Consider the following 22,019-nt stretch of genomic DNA (forward strand, 5'->3'; position numbering starts at 1 on the left):
TGCGTATGCTTTGCTAGGCAGTAACCAAGTAAGATTAAAAAAAAGAAAAAAAAAAAAGGACTTCAGAGTTGGTGAATATCTAGGAGGAAGAAAGGGAACATTCCAGGCACGTAGTGTGCACCTGAAGTAAAGCGAGGGTAACGTAAACGAGCATGCTTTTTAATGGAAGGAGGTTTTTTTTAGCTCTTCCCGTGCAAAGCTTCAGCTTGTTGTACCTTAGGGCATGCTAAAATTTCACACAAGCTGAAATGCTTAAATAATCCTTCTTGAATGCTGAAGGAGAAATGATTTTGGTCATAACCGGGGACTTTTTTTTTTTTTTTTTTTTTTGACTAGATTTTTTTTTTTTTCTTTTGGTGTGGGGAGATAGATCATCATGAGAGTTTGTTGCATCAAGAAAGATCCAGAGATGCGCAACCTAGGCCGTAAATCTCTATTCCCTTGTGAATAACACTGCTACCCTTAACTGTTGGTTGCAATTTATTTCCTTGGTTTTGCTGATAGTGGAATAAGGGAGTGTGTTTGGAAGCTTGAAGGAAATAATAAAAAAAAAGACAATCTCTTGTGTGTGTTTTTTTTTTTTTTGGTCATAATACTTTAATGATAGAGATATTGTAGCTGCTTTGTCATCAGTGATACTGAAGTGATTCAGCTGTGCATTTAGAAATAGAATTCCTCTCATTTTTCTAAGCCAAGGTTATCAAATAAGCAAAATGCAGGCAGTTGTTACTCATGATTTTTGTGGAGTGTTTCTAACAGGAGGTAAAATTGACAATACTATCAGATATTCTTAACATTCACCATTAGTGTCCTCCATATATATACAACAAACACCCAAGGTCATATTCTTAGCACTACAAAGACTCAAACATTGGAGATAATGAATGTGTTTGCTCCTAACCCATGGCTTTATGATTCCTGGTATGAACTAAACATGATGCAGTCATATGAGACAAAATGTCAGTCAAGTGTAATTTCACCTTGCTTAAGTAAAGCCATTCAAGAGCTTTTCACAGGTAACTTCAATAAGAAGTGCCATTATGCCATTTTGGGTATATTGATGCTCTGCATGTGCTACTGAATGGTTTCACTTAACCACAGTTTTGTTTTTGTTCTTTCTTGCTCCATTTTGTTTTCGCAGTATGCCAAGGCTGTGATGATGGCACCTCTCTTTCATAAGAAAATTTGGGTCTCCATATTTCGCGTTTATATGAACATGAAATGTGGACATTCACTAGACTTGAATGTCTCTTGGCAAACTGCTAGACCACTTCAAGTCTAAACACTTCAGAACCTACGTTTAACTTGGCTATTTTCAAAAACCRTGTAGCATCACCAAGACTGGCTTTAGAGCAAGAGCCATCAGGGTAAAGATCATGTGTGCTTCATAACTGTTATTCCCTGGTGCTCCTTGCTGCAGTCTTAACTTGACCTTGGAAGAAGGCCTTTCCAAACAAAACCTTACATGCACTGGTTTGCTACCAAGAACTTAAGCAACGTTGACATTTCAATGCAAACACATCAATCATKATGACAATAAAGTATCTAAAACGATCTGTGGTGGTCTGTGGTACAACACAGAAATACTTTCTCCTGTAAAATTGGGAAGACTGATGGCSCAGGCAGAGGGTGTCCCTTTGTTGGCCATTCTTACATAGGAGAAACCATCTTCCTCTTACTGCTCTTTCAGTTCTTGTCCTTTCCAAGCTAGCCTGTCCTGGCTACATCCCACAGTTCTTTAGCAGTCCTTTGGCAACAGTGTCTCTTCCATGATTRTGTCCTCCAAAAAGATGTTTCCCCAAGCTCAGAATTGCTGCTGTATATCACACAGCTTTTATTTTCCTCTAGTGATCTTCCGTATCTTCTGCCAGGACAAAGCACTGTGGTATTGTTTTGAGCATGCATGAAGTTTCTGTCAGAATCAGGAGGCAGGTCTGTAGCTCACCTCTGGTTTGAAGAATGACAGGACAAACTTCTACTGTTTCAGGCGTGAAAGACTCCTCTCTTTCTCCTTCTCCCTAGGTGTAACCTACATTGTGGTGAAGGTTTGGTATTGCATTCATAGAAGGTGGAATTAATCATAATATTGAGGGTTGGAAAGCATTTTCAAAGACCTCGTTGTTGATGGCACTCTCATAAGCAGGCGGTGGAGTGAGTGGYTCCAGTGGCTCAAGCCTGTCTTCRGTGCCTTTCACTTCATGGATGTCTGAAACAAAACGCTGCAGCCGGGGGGGCTGCATGAGCTGCAAGCGCATCCTGGAACCTCTGTCCGTCTCGGAGGTGCACGTTGTGTTGGATGGCACCGAGACCCTGGAAGTCTCCACCACAGTCTCTTCTGGGGCAGATGACTCAATGACTGCATTGTAAGGTGGAGGATCGCTCAGTGGTGAGGGTACTGTGCTTGGATTGGATCCAATTGTCCATATTGCTGGAGCTGACATAGTCATCACCTCCTCATAGGAAGGGGCTTCGTAGGCAGCATTCACCCTATGCACAAAAGAAAGGAATGCCAATTAAACCTGTTATTATTTTATGCATAGTCAGGCAGTGTAGATAATATAAATAATATTCTAAATATTTACTATGTAAATAGTAGCCTATAAATAGACAAAAAAAAGCGTTAACTTTTTATCACATGCTGTCTGAAATTTTTATATATTTTTATATATTTTTATATATATATGTATATATATATATATATATATTCTGCCATTAGATCAGCTCAGTAGTAGAGCCAACGTAGTCTTGCCTCCTATTCTGGAAAAAGATTTCTTTATTTTCCCACATTTAACAAAATAAGTGATAATCCAGACTGTCTAATCCAATGCCCTCAATATCTCCTCATTTAAAACTTATTATTAGCTAAAATTTGTTAAGAATTAAGTGCWATTTTCCTTTTCTATCTCTGTTTTAATACACTAGGTTAACATTTTTTTAAGAATGTAAGTGGAGAAAAATAAATGTTTTCACTTTAAAAAAAAGATTTCCATTCAGTATTAAAGAAGAATATCTGCAGAGAAAAACATTACTTTAGAGACATTTCTTTAGAGACATTTACCCTTTGGGGTCATATTTTTGAATAAATAGATGTGAGTTTTCTTCCAGTACACTCTCAAGCTAGAAAAATGCACAAAGAAATATCTATTTATATATTATCTATAACAGTAAACCTGCGGTAATATTTTTGGCCTCATTTAGAAACTTTTATTTCAGAATGTTGAGTAGTTTATGGATGTGGGTGATGATTATTCTTGATTACACAAGCAAGCAAAGATGCAAATAAAATTAAATTATCTACRTTAGATAAATTGAGCTTAAATCGGATGGTCCTGAGTTCCTGAAAACACAGAAGAAGTGGGGAGTATTCACAGCCTCTCAAAATCAGTACCTACTTGTTAGGCTATTAAGAAAGGAAACGCCCAGTTACATGTTGCTCTGTAAAAGCTTGCCAAGGACGGTTGCTTTGGAAATAAGGCTTATACAAGTAAAGCTGCTAAGGTTGAGTATTGCCTCAGCATTTTTTCTTGTTTCCTTGTCTGAGTCATTGGGCAAGACACAATCAATCAAGAGAAGATAAAGTGGTTCTGGATCTGTGTYGTCTTGGAAATCTGTTCCCAAGGGGAAGAAAGTTTATACTGGACGAGCGGAAGTAATGGCATAGACACCTGCAAACTGTGCCAAGGTAATGAAGAAAGATGCTATGCAATTGATTTATGTACTCTGAAATGGAGTTTGAGTTTGATTCACTGGGGAAAGGGTAGCAAAACAATGTGCAAAATAGTTTTTTGTAAGAAGAGAAATGAGTATCAGAGGTTGCTTCTTACCCTGCTTGACTCTCTGTGCTAGGAGATGTCTCATTTCTATCACGTCGACGCTGATGCTTCAGGTAACACTCTACAAACGCAGTCAACAAATAGCCGATGAGGCACACTCCTCCTACCCCTAGGAAGAAGTAGCCTACTGGATTGATGTTAGATGAGATGGCGAGCATGGTGACCCCAATGAGAAGAGCAGCAGTGAAAAGCAGCAGYAAGGTTTGGCGGATATTCTTCCAGTGTGACTCTAACCACATCGTAGGACGCGTGGTGGTGGTAGCAAGCAATGGAGGACAGATGGTTCACTAAGGGGACAGTCATCTGTGGAAGACATAATAATTTTTCAGCCCAAAACACAAGTGTAGAAACATGTTCTTATTTTTATGACCAAAGTAAGAACATGCATATTTAATACCATAGTGTCACCGTCATGAGAACATGCAGTTATACACATTTTTATGTATAAATATATGCTAATGTAAATATATATTGCCCTTATAATTTGCTATAGGAATGCATATTAAATAATGGGAATGCTTGGACTTGAAGTTGCAACTCATTACAGGCATAAGCAAACCACAAGCATTTATTGTCAGGCTTATCTGAAAAAAAAGGATACAGTCATTTAACAGAGCTCAGAGAAGCCTAGGGTGTAGATTTGATATTATCATAAAAGATAGAATAAATAAAAAAGATTTATTCTAGGACAATATTGCATTGCATAAACAATATTCAGATAATGGYTCAGATCTTGGAAAGAAGCTCTGTTAATGGGGCACTCTGCATGCCCCATTCATCTGGTGAATTGGAGGGCTAACCTTGGTGTAGCAATCCGATAATGTTAGGTTGCAGATATAGCTGGGTTGTGTCTGTTTTTGAAAATATAGATGTATGTTTGACTATCCAGCTATACATGTGTTTCTTTTCTGTTGATGGTGCTTTTTTTATATCATTCTGTTTTCAAACACACCAGCCCTTGTCAGTTGACAGATTTTCTCCTGCCCCACATTCAAAAATCCCATCTCTGTAAAAGAGACAGACACTGCTGTGTACACTGGATATGGAATGAATACCAGTCATCTATAGTATTCAAGAGTTAGCAGAATTAAGGAGTCATCTTGCATGTGTTATACTAATGTATGTATAAATTCCATTGCTGGTGAAGCCCCCTTTGAGAGAGAAGAGCGTAACAGCAGATACTATTTTTTCTTTTCTTTTCTTTTCTTTTTTTTTTTTTTTGGTGAAAATACATCTCCAAACAAAAATACAGTTTTGTATAATTACATACTACATTCTGCTGTATTGCACACTGAATGCATTTTCTTACTGTACAGCAAAAAATGCATATGTCTCCTTTATGGAGTACTTAACACTAAAGTTAACTTTAAATTTAACTGGATAAATCAAGTACTTAACACCAGAAAGTAAAAAGTTCAATAGAATTTTCTTAAGTGTACTGCAAAGGGCTACTGAAAGCATAGATACCAATTCATCTGCTCTATAAAGGAGACATATATGTACACACACACACATACCATACACAGAAAGACTGAGCTTACTACCTTTCTGCTGTCTTCATTCTTTCTATTGTCAGCTTTCAGCATACACTCACCAGAGAGAGCTTTTGGGAGGTAGGAACAATCATGTTTTAACTTCTTTCTTCATCCCAAGAAAATGTGAAAACTCCTTTTGTCCGTGCTTCTTCCCCTTCTGACCAAGAGAGTGCCAATAAAAAAACTTTCCTCCTTTTCAGTATTCCTGTACAGAGACAAGGAAGACTTCTTTTAAAAAATAAAATCTGGAAACTAGTGAATATGGGAAGGTACCAAAGCACAAGAAGTTCCTGTTGCACTAGTTTTGCAGGGGAAACTAGAACCTATTTTTTTTCCTGATTCTGAATACAAAAGAGTTCCTACATACCTTCAGTTTCTCCAGATTTTCGATTTGCAYGGCTGTCCCGTGAAAGCAGGAAACTCATTAGGGAGAAAGGGCGGAGTGAACGGCTGGGGAGTGCTTACCTGTTTGAAAGCTGTTTGGTCTCCTTTCCTTTAATGAGAAAAACCGTTCTGAAAATGGTTGGCCTTGCAGAGCACAAGAATCTTGATCTCTGCCTCACAAAGCAGGAAGGACTGAAGGCCCAGCCCATATCACATGGCTACCATATAAGTCTATTTATGAGCTCTGTAAAATATAAATCTATACTTCTTTTCTGTCCTGATTGGCTGCTGCCTATCAGATGTTGCCTTATGCCCTCTTTGATTTTACAAACCAAAGTGAAAAAAGGAGGCAATAGGTTATTATTTTACAGAGGGCAGGATTTAAGTTGTTTTTATTCCAGATATATCTAGGAATAAGGAATACAGATAAGCAGTAAGACTGAAATATTCTTGAAGTTCGTAGATCATAYGAACTTTTAGTATGTATCTGAAAATCACTGAAATTCTCAATGTGCATGAATTAACTCCAACAGGTGGCAGCAGCGCATGTTCATCTGTAACATGAAGATTGTTCACTCATCATTCATAAATTTCAGGCTGGAAGATTTGGCCAACAGGAATCACATGAAATTTAACAAAAATAAATGTAAGACAAAAATAGTTCCAAGTAGTTGAGCAGACCGGGGACTGAGTAGCTGCTCAGCAGCTCTGCTGAAAATGATCTGGTGTTCCTTGTGAACAGCAAGCTGAACAGGAGTGAAGACAGTATCTGAGCAGCTGTGAAGCAAACCATATTCTGGGCTGCATCAGCAAATGTTTAGTCAACAGAGCAAAGAATGTGATTATATATCTGGCAATGTGTTAGGCTATGCATGAAATACAGTGCACAGATTTCGTCCTCCCAGTTCAAGAGGGAGAGTGAAAATTTGGAAGGTGGAYGCCAAGAGTGGCCATCAAGATCTTTAGAGGGCTGGAGAACTTTACAAATGAAAAAAGAAGGAAGGAAKAAGTTTTGTACAGCCAAGAGAGAGAAGACTCAGATTGGAGGGGGAGTCACATGTCTCTGATATCTAGTAGGAAGTAACGAGATTCCTCATCTAGAGAAGATGGAGGTACTCGAGGTACTCGCTTTGCAAGCATACATAATGGACAAGAGACAATGGTTCAAGTTGATTTTGGGGAAATTCCATGTATGTATAGGAAATAAAATCTGCAATATGAAGACWATTAAACATTGCGATTACTTGCCTAGATAAGTGATGGGATCACTCTTGTTATCCATATTAGACTCAACAAGGACCTGGATGACTTTATGTAAGGTCCCATTTTGAGTAGAACTTTGAACCATATAGTCGTGCTATGTGGAATTTTCCATGTTTTAACATTCCTAGTATTTTACCCTTAGACTTTTTGGCTACTGATGTAAAAAGGATTTTGAGGTCTCAGTCTTAGATTGCAACCTGTTTGGGGCCAAATTCTTCTGGGTGTTGGCCAGTGACAGGACAAGAGGTAATGGGTATAAACTAAAAAAAAAAAAACAGGAAGTTCCATCTCCAGGTGAGGAAGAATTTCTTTCCTGTGAGGGTGACAGAGCCCTGGAACAGGCTGCCCAGGGAGGTTGTGGAATCTCCTTCTCTGGAGATCTTCAAAACCCACCTGGATGCAGCCCTGTGCCACATGCTCTAGGTGACCCTGTTTAAGCAGAGGGGTTAGACTAGATGATCTCTAGAGGTCCCTTCCAATCTCAACTTTTCTGTGATTACATTTTATCTGTTCCAGAATTCCTTTGATGATTTCAGACTTAATATCAGTATAAAGAGGAAAAAGTCAGGTATCTGGTATGTGGTATGTCCTTTTGCAAGACCACAAATGGGTAAAACGATCTGTTTATTTTTTTTAACAGATCTTTCTGGTGTGGTGTTGCATGGCTTTGAAAACAATGTAACTGCTAGGGAAGATGAGACAAAAATCTTTTCACAGATTCTTTGTGCAGAAGGCATGATTGACTTGAGGAGTCTGAATGCCTCTATACTAAGAGCAACTTCCTTCTAACCAGGAGTAGYACATAGGCTGTGACTATTTCTGAGAGATAAAAGATGGAGTTCTACATTCTCTTGGATTGAAGAGGGAATTAAAATGCAGTTCCTAATATGGCTGTTATGTTTGCTGAGGTATTGTAATAAAAGAGCTTCACTACCAAAATAATTATTTTAAAAGAAAAGTGTTCCACTTTACAAAGTAGTGATTTAGAGTGGTTTCATAGGCAGTTGAACCAATCTAATAAGATTACTGCTGTGGTGTATGGTAGTCTTCATTTCCTCCTCCCTTAGCTCCAAGCTGTCAGATCCTGTCCTTTCCCTTGCAGGGATCCTGGTGCTCCACTGATCCCTTGCTGAGCCAGTTCTGCTCACTAAGTAAGTTACCAGGGAAGTCTTTGCATCTTTCCAGAGTTTACCTTTTGCCAATTTAGTGGGTTGAATCTGCTACTAAAGGATTAATTACCTACTAGATTCCCGTTAGGAATATCTTGACTTTGATTCTGTCCACAGTCTGCTGCAGATTGTCATGGCTTCCAGTGTGTGGGTATCTGTAATGGAGAAAAATGGACCACAAATGGAGCCCCATCAAGAAGTCTATGGAAATAACTAAATGTTGAGAATCCAGAGGGTCCTGAATGGGTCATCTGGGAAAAGTCTGACAAGTTTTACTTCACAATGTTTTTGAAACAAGGGATAGAAATCAAGAAGAGTTGTAAGAAGGACATTTATCCTGTCCTCTGAAACTAGTAAGAAAYGATCCTGCTTGAAAAATCTTCATGTTCTTTATTGTTCCAGCATGATTTCTGTAGTTAAGACCACAGATTTGCTTTGTTCCTCATTCTTTYCTCCTGTATCTTATTGTTGGATCTTTGTTCTTCATTTAGTCTCTGAGAAGCATTTCACCTTTCCCCTGTTTCATCTCACTATCTTTTCTAGCTCTTGGCTAGACTGCTACTAATTAACTTACTACATACAGTAAACTCTCTTATCAACTTGGTATGTAGAGAAGCTTGCTTTATTCCCAAGGGCTTATGACGTAGATTCTATGGCACCATTAATCTCCCTGTAATCACCAAGCATATTCTTCTCTGTAGCCTTGTCCTGAAGCAATTCCTAAGAACMTTAGCAAATACTGGAAACAAAGTGCTACTGAAACAACTTTTCCTGTCACTGTCTACCTTTTCTTTTTCATCTCTGAAGTTCTGCTGAGCCACCTGGATAAAGTATGGCTTTGCTTTTTCTGCTGAGACAGCTCAGGATAAGGTGCTTAATTACGTAAGCAACCATGACTTATAGCTGATGTGTTCCTGGGCAGTCTAATTTCCTGAGTATGAGGAGGCGAAACTCCACGGAAGTTGTGCCTGTGCTCATATGTTGAAAGAAGGTGTGTAATTTTGAGACCTTTGGTCTCTTGAGCTGTCAGAGGTGAATGTTCTGCTATTTCTAGGTAGCTGGTAAAATCTTTGTTTATTCTAATCCATTCCAGTTCTCATAAGACACCTTGTAAAAGTTATAATATGTACAGTGCACACTGTCTGGTGTTTTGTTGGAGTGGCTGTCTTCCAGCCTACAGTGACTTGGGCTGAGATGTGCTCACAAGAGGGCAGATGTTGCAAAGAAAACTTCTTCTGCAGCTCCCAGTTCATCTATCCCAACAATACCTGAAAAACATAAATCAAAAGAGACTGTGGAAACAGTTATGTCAGAAATGCTTGTTGTGTTGTGCAGAAATTAATGAAGAAAAATGTAACAGAATGTGCAGAATTAATGTATTCTTCATTCTAATGCATTGAAGAGCCTACTCTGATCTATAGCATTTCATTTTTTGGAGGACTTTCTATACTYGTCTAGAGTAATTCTAGTGATGAAAAATTGTGTTATTGCATGTAGGGTATAAATTGGCAGTATACTTCCTTTTGGAGAAATTCACTCTGGTGACTGTAATGCTAGATAACACGGAATGGAATGCTAAAGTAACTTTTGACACTAATATAGCATTTGTAACCTGGAGCAAAAGGAGAAAGAGAAATTGACTGACCACAGGTTAAGAAATAGGAGGGCAGTTAGGGCAGTTTCACCACAGCYATAGAGTCTGGTGAAAGAATCAGATGGAGTAGCTAGTGTTCTTGAAAGAGAAAGAAGGAAGATGTATTTTCAAGGAAAAAATAGGAACTTGATTGAGAATAGGTAAAAGAACAGATGATAATTTGCTGTCATATTAAGCTGTATTAGGTAACTGCAAATAAGGCAGAGTAAGACCTGTATAGGCTCAGTTGCTCTAGTATGAATTCAGTGTATGCATTCATTACATTAGAGAATAACTTTTGCACTATTTTACCATTCCAAAATGGTGAAATTTTCAACAGGATATGAGATGCAGCGAGATAAAATTACATTTAATGTCCACAGAATTTATGTGCCTTCTCCTCCTCCCTAGTCAAATGTGCCTGCGAATTTTATTGCTAATACTCGCTTCACTACAGTCTTCTCTGACATGTGCTGAATTTCTAACAAGACATAAAACTTACCAAGCAAAAAGTCAAAAAGGCTATATTTTTGTTGATTTAGTATATTGTCAATCATGGAAACATGCAGGAAGCACCAGTCTGGTTATAGGAAAGGAGGAAAGAGCTCATGSCCTATCAATTTGCTGTAGAGGAATCAAACCCTTTCCCTTTCAACAGCATTAGGTGTTTTCTGCTTGTGGAATTGCACCTGGAGTAATTGGGAATTACCATTCACCGTTGAAATACAGCTTCCTTGGGTCAGAACTGAGCAACTGTAAACAACTCACGACAATATTAAATAATGGTGTGAAGCCTCAGACAAGAGGCTTCTCCATAGCAATGTGATGAAGACATTAGGCATGAGAAGAGAAGAAAATGTTAGTGTTCTGGAATGTAACTTATTGAGCTGGAATYTGTAATTTTTCTCTTTAGCTGGCAGAGTCCTTGATTTCTCCTCTGAAGTGTTTTGTGGCTATAAACCACGGTAAGTGTATTGGAGAATGGAAACAACTATACAGAAAAGCTGAATATGAGAGCAAAATGGCCTGAGTCTACTGATCATACACACTACTTTTCTTGTTGTGACATATTCTTAATTGAACATTTAGCATATTTACAGAGATTATATGCTTAATGCTTTATTCAAGTTAAATAAAAACTTTCAGGAAATTTGCACCAGTAATTATATCAATGACAAGTCCATAAGCAGATACTAAAAGGACTGGTAGATAAGCCCTAACATTCCTCATACGCTGCTCTTGTATACTGGGAAAGTCTAAGGGGAATATTCATTCAGGTGAATTTAAATATTCATTCGTCTTTGTGCCTATAGCCATTGTAGGAAACAGACCACACGGATTTGTGGCCTGCTGCAGTAACGCATTTCTTGCATTCCTGTTGTGTGGTGCTGCACTTCACGCAATTCCTTTCAGTAAGTAGTGAGGGGTGATGCATTGCCAGGCAAAGACCTCACTTCATTAGTTTATTGATGAGATATGCTTTGAAGAGAAAAAGGACCTTGTAATTACTGGCACTGATCATTCTTAGAGTACTGTACTTTATAGCAAAATGCATCGCAGAATGTAATGTAATGTAATGTGTTTCTAGGCACACATCCCCAGGCCTAAGGTTTTCAGGGTCTAAAGCAAGTGTGACAAAGCATAGAGCTTTCCATTCAAATGTGGGAGGACGGAATTTTATTAATTTACAGGCTGAATGTTTTTCTTCTAGATTGTGGTTAAACTGTTAGATCCACCAAGAGGTAAGCCTGTTTTTAGCCGGGTAAAAGCAAGGGTCTCTGAACTCTGACAGTCTAGCTGGAGATGTTTTGGCTTGAAATTGCCATATTAAGGGTTTGTRTGGCAGACTGATAGGAGACATTGGTAGTAGAACACTTGGAATACATACAGGAAAAAAGGAAAAATAAAACCTGATATTCTACAAAACAACATTGGATATATGTCTTTAGATAAGCTCAAAAAATAAATTATGTGTTGCGGTGAGAGATGCAGTAACTTATGTTATAAAGAAAGAAGTTATGGTTAGTTGATTCTCCATGTCTGATATATCTGTGTCAAGCTCTTCAGAATGAGAAAGTAACTGATTGTTGTTGTTTTTCCTAAAGCTTCTGGTTTTAATTTTTGGCTTTTCTGTTCTCGGAGTTTAACCAAGGCAACTGGTTAAATGTTAATGTTAATGTTAATGTTAATGTTAATGTTAATGTTAATGTTAATGTCTGAACATTAACACAGCATATATGTTTACTGTCTCTGCAAATCTCACTTTCCTCATTTTGAAATTCCACTCTTGATTTCAGTTCTGCCCTTCATTCCACAAATGTTTGGTTCTTAATATTATTTGAGAAGGAAGAAAACAACTTACTCTCCTTTCATTGAGTTTTAGTCTGGGCAGCTGTACTTGCAGTTAGAAGATTATCAAGTCTTCCATGATCTCAGCTCTGTGTGCTACCATGGCTTTGCTGGTGTTTGTTATTTCATATGGAGAGTTTATAGCAGTGTAGAAGTTGCTGGATGTTCCATAGTCCAGCCATGTGGTCACTTGCTGTCTAAGAATGGATGGATGCTTTTATCCCACGCAGACTTCAGTCTGTAAGGTATTGGATTTTCTTCTTCTAGCAATTTAACTTGCTGCAGTCTGGAGATTATATAGAGTTCTTACTTTTCTTATTGGTCTCTGCAGACTGATTATCCAGTGGTGCTCAGGTGTCCTGATAGTATTATCTGGGTCAGATAATGGTCCTCAGAATAACTTTTCCATAGTTGCTCCATCAGTTGAGTTTAATATGGAAACAAGACGTGTTTTGTAGCACTCCAAAATGTTTGGGGAGCGCTGCTTTCTTACAAGTAGACTTTAAGCCATAGATGCAGTTTTACTGGAGTGCTGTGAGTCAGAATATATTACATATTTTATATATAGACTCATATACATACACACATATCATGTGTATATATAATGTATATATAACATATTAATATATATTAATATAATATATGCATTATATATTTACACATATGCTTTACACATGTGTCTATATAACAACATACATACGTATCAACTTGAACCATGTCATATTATGATATATGCCATACAAACACGGTTAGAGACATCCTTTGCCATTTCTATAACCAAAACACCCCAAACACATTCTTAATTAACAGAATASTGGGTGTTCAGAGTTAGTGTATGATTGCTACCAAAACTAGATGTTTTCTTGCTGAATGTCATGAAGTGATTCTTTTTAAGACACTCTCTATGCTGAATAATTATTAAATCAAGTATCAACTGTTTTATCTCGTGTTACACTACTAGACCCTTCTTATTCTTTGTGTCCTTGTGAGCTTGCGAACAGATAGGTGATCTATGATTTTATCTCCTAATGCACTACATGAATCATCTTTGCCTGTGTCCTGATAGCCTGTCGTTGTGGAGTAATTGCTGGGTGCTTTTTGACGAAATCTCCTTAATGTAGTAATTTTGAACAGTCTGTATATTGTTTGTTTGCAGTCCTATATATGTAAGTAAAAATGTCCTCCCATTCCTGAAGCCAGGGAAAGGCACTTGGCATTTTACAATTTTTGTCTAGATTTCTAGTTGATACGAACATTTCATATGTGACTTTAAGCAACTCCCTTATTTTTTCACCTATCTCCAGGAGAACAAGTTTTGTTGAATGGGGACCAGCTCTTATTTTCAGCTTTGCAAATAGGACCTAGATTTTAGTCGAACTGCCTTACAGTTTTCCGTGATAAAAAAAAAATAAAATACAAAAACCAGACATATTTCACTGAAACACAGAATTTCACAGCATTTCAGGTGTTGATGACATCAAGGGAATTTGCRCCGTGATTTCCTCACGACATGTGTTTACTAGCGAACCCCTATACCTTGGGGTATATTTTGGATCATMTTGCCCTAACGTTTGAAGGTACCGTAATTTGTGGATGTTCCCTGCTTCCCGCCAGCTCAAACACTGCAGTGGATCGTGCTGTTCACACTAATAAGCCACTGCTTCTACACTTAAAGGGCCAGCTTCATCCTTCTCATTTCACAGGGACCTACTAAAATAAGAGGATTCCTGGCAAGGAAGGGGAAGCTGGAAGGGTGAGGTAATGGCTCCAGGAATTCCCCAGCTGCAGGTGGCCTAGCACAGGCTGCCATCCCCACTGTTATGGCATGTTTGTTTAACCCTCCTAGCTCTGTCAGAATAAGAAAACATCTCTGAAAGAGTTTCTGGTTGATTCAACACAACCTTGATTCAAGGTTGTAGCAAATAATGGGAATAATCCAACTAATCCAACCGGTTCTTTTCTTTTTTTTTCTTCCTGTTTTTTTCCCCTTTTTTTTTCTTTTTTCTCCCCACAGAAAGAAATTAAGAGATACTTTATCCCTCATTCTAAAAAAGACTCTAGCTCCTCTGATTCGCTTTTCATCCAGGTGTTCTCTCTCTGGTCACTACCCCTCTTATCATTCATACCACTTTCCTCCAGGTCTGACCTCTGTATTTCACAGCAGTCCCACTGCTGTTTTGGAAACTTGTGGATGTATTGATAACCTTTCATGTGTACCCTGGCTATCTGATTTTTTTGTTTGTCTTTCAGTTGACTGCTGCTTTCCCCCTCCTTTTAGTAATGTTCAATTCCTGCAAACAGCTTCACGTGGTGACCTAACACATGCATGCCGATATTTATTCATCCTAACGACTTTCCTCTCTGTTTTCTCTCTGCAAAATACCCGGAGTTATACAGCCAAACAGGTAAATTAATAGAAGTTATTTATTAATTAAATAGCAGATCACGTAGGTCAAAGACTGAAAACAGGCTAAGGCAAAATAGGAGTTGTAATATAGTTGCAGTAACTTCACTAATTTAAAATATTGTTGTTTCCAAAACCAGGAGTCTGCCATTTCTCATTGCTGTCCCTTGCTGTTCATTCCAGTCGGCTCCCTTGCACCAGTTCTGGCATTCGGGTTGTTACCTGAACAGCTGACTGATCAGAGTGGGACTGTTCCTGTCCGTGTAATATGCAGTCAGGTAAAGCTGCTTATGCAGCTCTGCAGCTTTGAGGCAGACCCTGAGTTCTATTTCCTTTTCATGACCCTCCTGCTGATTTATTGGGTGAYAGAAACAGTTAATCTCTATGTGCCAGTTCCTCTGTCTGTGGAATGGGACTACTAATGGGGACCATTCTCAATAACATGTTTTTTTTATATATATATATAATATATTTTCAAATAAAGGTGCAAAGGAAACATGAAGATAAGATGCTGACCAAAATAATTTCATTTCTATAGACTTGATAAAAATATCCATCTGCAAAAAACAGAAGTCATTCTAAGTGCCCTAACTAGGGAAAAGTTGCAGAGTGAAGCTCACCGAAGACTCAGCAATGAGAGGGATTTTCTAAGTGATTGATCCAAGAGATTGAGTCAGAATTCACGTCATCTTATACCCAGAATAACTATACAGAAAAAATCCACAAGAAATGATCCTGTTACAGAACTTGTTGGTTCCTATRCCTGTGTGAAAACAAAATGTTAGGTCTTTCATCAAACTTTTCCAGCTACGGAGAAAAGTTGGACCAAGCGATCCCTAAAGATTTGAAAATCAATTCCAGTTGCTAACATCATAGTGCTCTCTTAAAAATGTCTGCCAGTTGTTTGTTCAAAGTACAGGAAAGGTTATACAGTCCCGAGAAGTCAATAGCAACCTGCTATTTGAGCACACTAGCAGTCTCTTTCTTTTGGACCTGTGGTGCCTCTGCTATGAGCATAACCATGAGCATAACCACCAAATATTTGATGGAAGAACTTGTTGGGGCATTTAAAATGACACAATAGGGGACTCCCCTCTCAGACTGATGGGACCGGAATGAGTAAGGCCAAGTTAACTTAAGTGCAAAATGGAATGCTTAATTTAACCTGGAGGACTTTTTTGGAGAAAGATTTAAAGCCCTAACTCAGCTGCAGGTATCAGCCCTCTACAGGCAACTTGCTTTTAAACTGATCCATTTAAGTCTGCCAGAACTCATTTTAACATTGTTAAATGTCATGTTGCACACTAGTGCAACATAAAAAAAATTCTTTGATTATGCACAAAAATCACAACTGAACAATCTTTCCAGTACATAGATATTCCCTAAACTATATAAGGTATTATTGTGTCCCTTCACATTATTCTCTTTCAGTGCATTTGCTATGGGAACAAGTCATTACTAAGTAAACAATTTAATATTTACCACATTTTTCCAGTCTCGCACTTTCTCATCCTCCTCTGATCTGTACGCCTGAATCCACAATACCCAGCTCAGTGTCAGCAGATAACTCCAATTATACTTAAGAAGGCTTTAGAACTGAGCCTCCCTGTGAAAATCCTCTCATTTCTAAAGGTCATCCCTGCAGGTCTAGGATTAGAAGTGCAGGGAGTGCTGCGTGGGTGTACCGAGCTGCTCGCGCTCCACCTATGGAGCTGCCAGCCTGGCCGCTTCCCCTAGGACCAATCTCCCCTGCTTAAGAGCACAGCTGCCCCACGGGCTGGCTCCTCCGTATTGACAACCATCTCCAGTTTCAAGTACGACAGCACCAACCTGTTCACTCCCCATTCATCTGCAGGTGGGGGCAGCGGAAGAGAAAGGGAGGGAGGCAGAGGGAGGACACTGCAACCTACATGAATAATTGATAGTGCAAGGAAAGGAGAGCGTCTGCGGGAGCAGCTGGGTTCCCTGCCTCCATCCGCTCACCAGCTGGGCATCAGAGATCATTGCTCAGGTAGGGGACGAACAGCTTAGTCGCTTTTATGCTCTTCTTACCCGCAGTACCAATTAACGTATTTTGCATCTAGGAGGAATTTGGGCAAAGGCAGCTGGGGGAGGATTGGCAGTGATCTTTGTGCTGCTTGCTGGGCAACGCATAATGGATGGACCTTGGGGCAGTTTCTGCCTCAGCAGGGAAAGCAGCTGGATGCTTTTTAAAAGACGTTGTGCTGTACTGCATTGTGCTGTACTGCACTGTGCAAAGGAACATTTTGAGGGAGAGTATGTACACAGATGGGGAAGGTGGATGGTCTTGTAGGAAATGAGATATGCTAGAAACCTGGAGGGGTGGGAAAGAGGGTCTGTCTAGGCTCTAAGGAATCCTACTCTAATTCTGTCAGCCTTTGACATAAAATGACGACCCCAAATAGGCAGTGGGAAGTGCTGTCTGCGTACACTTAATGCTATTATAGAGGCTGTTTTCATACTTCTGTGAGAATGGCTGCTGTGAAATCACACATATTTCTGTTAGTGCATYTGTGAGCTTATGATGATTGAGTGTAATCTTGTAATTGCATACCATACTTTGCCACTGAAGGGTATGTTGTATTTATGTGGAAGTGCATGGCTTCTTTAAAGCTCTTGATGTTCTTACAGCGACTCAAATAATTGATGAAAGTGCAGAACTCAATTTCTGTGTCAGAGTAAATTGACACTACCCTATGTGAGTGAGATAAAATATTAATGCAGCTGRAAAAAAATATATAAAAACTGTTATAAAAGGGAAAGTACATAGCAAAAGGTATAGATACCAGTTACTGAAATACATATATTAAATACCTGAAGGGTTACATAGAAGAAAAAGAATTTGTGGGACAACTCCGAAAACACACAGTAGCTATAAAAGGCATAATGATCCAAACAAATATATGGATTATAATRTGAGACTATAAATATGCAGAATTAGTCATACAAGAATGCAAGAATCARTATGAACAAAGTCAACTTATTAATACAATTGAACATATAATATTAACTGATACTGTTGCAGTAGCTATGAAAAATAGCAATTRTTAGTTCTGTTATGAGCAAAGGAACATTTTGAGTAGGGGGTTCTGTGATTTGCTTGTATGTGGAAGTAATTTATTCATATGATTATAAAAGCCAGTTGCTAAAACTAATAATTAAGATATTGATAATTGCTTGCTGTTTTGCTAGTGGTTTTTGAGGGCTTTGTACACAACCAGAATTATACAGCAGGTTAGGTAAAGTTACAAGATAGTTGGATGAAAGCTGAGCCTAGGTCTGGTTTTAGACGTGAATCTAATAGGTACTTGTCCATAGTGGCAAGCTGATGGGGAATGGCAAAAGGACCAGGGCCAGTCTGTATACTTTGCTTATACCACAAACAGGCTTCTTATTGTTGCTGATAGTGACTCTGGGATGGGGGAGGCCAGCAGTTGCTACTAGCAGCCCTCTTTAGCAGCAGAAGCTAATGTCTCTTTCTCCTGTTTAGATGCAGCAGCAAACTTGGCTCTCAGCCCTGGCCCAGTCACTTCCCTTTTCCTACTCAAGATTCAGGTGAATGAATAAGAGCTGCCTGTATAGACAGGACCTCTTGGGAGGAGGTGGACTCTATGGGAGTAGCCATGGCCTAGATCAGATCTGCTGAAAAAATCAAGTAAACAAGAAGGGATGGAAACAGCTGCCCTCCCTTCAAATTCCCCAAATCAGCAATCTTCTCTGGTTCCAAGTTGTCCCCTACTTTTATTCCTTACAGTCTCTTCACTCACCCAAATCTGAAACTTGCACGCTACCTTTTGCCCAGGTCTTTCATAGCTGGAATTTCTAGGAAACATCACAACAAAATTGATGTACCTTTATCCCAAGAGTTGTGTGACTACTTCTTCTCCTCCTTTGTTTTTTTTTTTCATTTTGCCCACCTGTAGCGACTATTTCATATTTCTGTCTTGTCTTTCTGCTTTCGCTTCTTAACATCTTTTTGAAATTCTGAATTCTGTCTCTTTATTTTCTACTGTCCCTTCATGAGTTAACAAACGAAGTGTGAGGTTTACAGTTTGTTGTTGCTGCTGCCTTTATGAGTCTTAATGCAGAGAAGTAAATTACATTATCTTGTGTAATAAAATAGGGGATTGCTGAAGAAATGTGTCTGGAAGATCTCTGTGTTCTCATGTAAACACAACTGTCTGCATACACTTGTTGAAGAGGATAGTGTTCTTATCTTCACTTTCTGTCAGGAATGACAATCTATTTGAATGTAAAAGCAAATACATGTCATTAAAGGGTTTCTGGCCCTCAAAATTTGGGCTTCCCTAGAGAATAGGTTACAGGTTAGAGAAGCCAGGTATGTAGGGGAGAGATGTTGTGCCAAATCTGTGTATTACTTGATGTATATCTGTCCCCAAAATCAAGGGCTAGTGAGCTTGGTATCCTCTTATTCTCTCTTGAAGAGCATGACATGCTGCGGGGGACTGACAGCATGCCCACTTCTGTTGGATATGGGGAGGCAAATTGGGTTAATTCATCTTACTCTACAGCAGAGTTGAATAAGGGCCCCCTCTGCTGTCCATCCTGGACACTCATTCTGTTGCCCTCACTGACAGATCCAGAGTTAGACTTCTGTGACTCTGCTGTCCCAGCAGAGACCTCCTACAGTCTATCCCAKGTCCTGTGGGCCACACAAGAAGGGTAAATATGGGGAAATGAACCTCTCTGGTGAGGAGAGAGAGCAATAACTTCCCATCCCTCAATGCTTCCTTTTGCTCCATCTGTCCTCATTCTCCTCTCCTGTCTTTCACTCTCATTACCTGTCTCCCTGGGAGCTTCCAGCCCATGCTGTTCAGGCCTGGTCCCAGCTGTGAGGAGCTCTTTGCAGTCTCATTTGAAGCACAGCTTGGGAAGGGGCRGGCGGAAAGGCATTGATCTTTGCAGGGAGCAAGGAGGGAGCCTGTGCCCTTTTTCATGCTGAGGCAGGAGGAGAGGAAGCACCCAAGGAGAAAAGCTGGGAGTTGCCTTTAGCAGAGAAGTCCAGCATGTTTTCCCRCAAGCACAGTTTCTGTGTTGGCGCCTACGGAGGGTATGTACTAGCACTGGGATGGCTGTCCATTAGGTGCATTGCACTATGCATTTCCTCCCTTCAACATGGGGACAGGGTAGGGGAATGGCTGGAATATTTCTAGGTGGAATGCTGAGCGCGTCCCTTCTTCCTGATGCAAGTCTTCTTGTAGGGGCCGGAAGAAGAGATTTTCCAGGATGTATGAAAAGGAGGGGAGCTAAGAAGGTGGAAGGTGGTGGTAAGGATTCTAACCTGGAAAGTCCTGATCTAGCTTTGGAGTCAGCCCTGCTGTGAGCATTGGACTAAAGATCTCCACAGATTCCTTCTCACACAAATCTTTCTGTGACTCTAAGATGGTGAGTGGGAGAGAGGGTTGGCAGGGGTGCTAGTGTTTGTGAAAGGAAACAGTAAGCAAGAGTCTTCTTTTCCTCTCTTTTTTTGTTTATTTTTTTTGTGCCTCACTGGAAGAAAATACATTTTCTATTTAGGATTTCTTAGGAGGTAGAAGTAAGGATATGTGGAGAGGTTCATTTCCCTCAGGGGTTGTCCTTTTTCCAACCATGCAGGAGAGAACCGTCTTATGGAGTACAAGATTAAGGGTAAGAACTGAGTCGACAGATTTTTTTTTTATACCATTCCCATCTTATTTGTAGAAACAAGAAGGGACAGAGGAAATCCTGACCAAAGGGCGAGGACTGACCACAGCAGTTGGAGCAGTCATTGTCAARCTGGGGGAAATATCTCCGTAAGAGTCAGAAAAGAGGAGTGCTGTTGGAAATAGGATTTCTAACTTGAAGTTAGAGTCTATAAGCAGAAGAGTTTGGGGCAAGCCAAAAAAGAATGCTGTTTCTTCTATAACAGTTGCTTTTTTTGCCTTGTTCTTTCTTGCTAAATCCTTTTTTAAAGATYTTAGGAAACTGTGTGTGACTTGGAGCAAAATAAAATGTCATATTTTCTATTCATATGGGTATTCTTATTAGATTAAGATCCTTAGTATCATGTTTTTAGCTGTCTTCACTAAATACCAAAAACTGTTATTTGGTGGATTAAGTCTAAAGGAGAAACATGTGAGCGAAATAGTGCAGACTGTTGCTCAAGGGAAGTGACTACCCAGGAATGTTCCATACAAGCACTTCATGACTGTTTTTCCTGTTTCATGTTACCTTTGCATAGACTTCAGTTCTTTTGAATTGGCTGTCCCTTCTAGTGGATGTTTCCAAGATCATATCAGTGCCTCATTCCAAGAATCACTCATCAGTCAGCTATTGCACTGACTGTAGTCCCACAATTAGTTGCAAGTCATATCATATTTTTTCTCCTACTGGAAGACTTCTAGGTTAGGAAAGGTTTTCATAAATGGTCATATGCCTGCTTCCCTGTGAWTTTTCATAAAGATAATTATACAAGGATTTGGGACACTTCTTTTCAAAATACAACAAATTTCTAAAAGACTTAGGAAAGATGAATGAAAAGATTTATGAAATCTGTAAAAGCCAATTTTCTCAGGACAAATATTTGTAGAGGCTTTGCTCTTGGACTGGTTCAGCTATAAGCATCTAGGAATGACTTTTACAGAGCTATGTAAAGACCACAGGACTGACATGGCTGGGGATTCTGCAGGACAGGAGTACAGGACATTAGCAGTTGAAATGTAGATATCCGCAAGAGTTGCTTCTCTTACCAATACAGAATTGGGAGCCAAGTATTTAGAAATGGAACAGAAGTGCCTGCTTGAAATGGCAGATTTGCAACCCAGCTATAATTTCTAGTAAAAATTGTGAATGGCATGGAACTTATCAACTCACAGTGAAGGAGGCAGAGCTACCACTGATAGTATCTGTATTGTAGTTTAATGTGTGTTTCTTAAGGTAGAGCATGTTGGCTATTTTTTGTTTTCTGTGAAATTAAATGAGGACTTCTGCTGTTTGTATACACACAACATGCTGTTGCAGTAATAGCCAAAATAAYAATGCATTTTCCATAGAAGATGTGCAGAGAGAAGCCCATCTAATATGTACATGGCCTTTATTAGCTGAGGTAACACAAGTTTGTGCCTGATTCTCTCCTGCAGTACATATCAATTCTGCTCTAGCACAATGTCTGTTATGTTCCTGTCTTGGAAGCTAATACTCAGGCTGTTGCAACTGTGTCCTTTAGGTTATGGTTTCAGTGACGTTTCAGAGCTTTTAGCTCTTCTAACATCATGCAGTTTTGAGATGGCTGGAAATTTCAAGGAACTGCCAATTTGCAGTAGTATTTTGGCCTTTGGACCTTATTTGAGAGTGGGTGCCATGGCCATCTCTTTCATTGCCAGCATTCTTACCCATCTGGTGCCAAAATATCCTTTGAGATTTGTCTTTCTTCTGCTATAAAATCTA

The 22,019-nt window shown here is 39.3% G+C and overlaps 2 protein-coding genes across 7 annotated transcripts in view; one reads left to right on the plus strand and one right to left on the minus strand.

The window, feature by feature from the left end:
* Positions 1-2,063: 2,063 nt before the first annotated feature.
* On the minus strand, positions 2,064-5,472 carry TMEM139 (transmembrane protein 139). The gene is made up of 3 exons (XM_026044472.1): positions 5,428-5,472; positions 3,825-4,136; positions 2,064-2,487 (listed from the first exon to the last, which is right to left on the minus strand). Exons 2-3 carry the CDS (start codon positions 4,070-4,072, stop codon positions 2,079-2,081), a joined length of 657 nt encoding a protein of 218 aa, XP_025900257.1. The 5' UTR covers positions 4,073-4,136; positions 5,428-5,472; the 3' UTR covers positions 2,064-2,078.
* An 11,024-nt stretch (positions 5,473-16,496) lies between these two features.
* The window catches only part of LOC112951708 (rap1 GTPase-activating protein 1-like), a 34,814-nt gene continuing 29,291 nt past the window's right edge, over positions 16,497-22,019 (plus strand). For 5 of the 6 annotated variants that reach the window (XM_026044457.1, XM_026044456.1, XM_026044458.1 and 2 more), the window contains exon 1: positions 19,975-19,997. The gene's annotated coding sequence lies outside the window, so the exon portion shown is untranslated. Of the gene's footprint in view, positions 16,582-19,974; positions 19,998-22,019 lie in introns of those variants that run through there. The other variant, XM_026044463.1, reaches the window with a different exon arrangement.

The sequence above is a fragment of the Nothoprocta perdicaria genome, unplaced genomic scaffold (genome assembly GCF_003342845.1).
Source record: "Nothoprocta perdicaria isolate Ctin4 unplaced genomic scaffold, notPer1 scaffold_366, whole genome shotgun sequence".
NCBI classification, from domain to species: domain Eukaryota; kingdom Metazoa; phylum Chordata; class Aves; order Tinamiformes; family Tinamidae; genus Nothoprocta; species Nothoprocta perdicaria.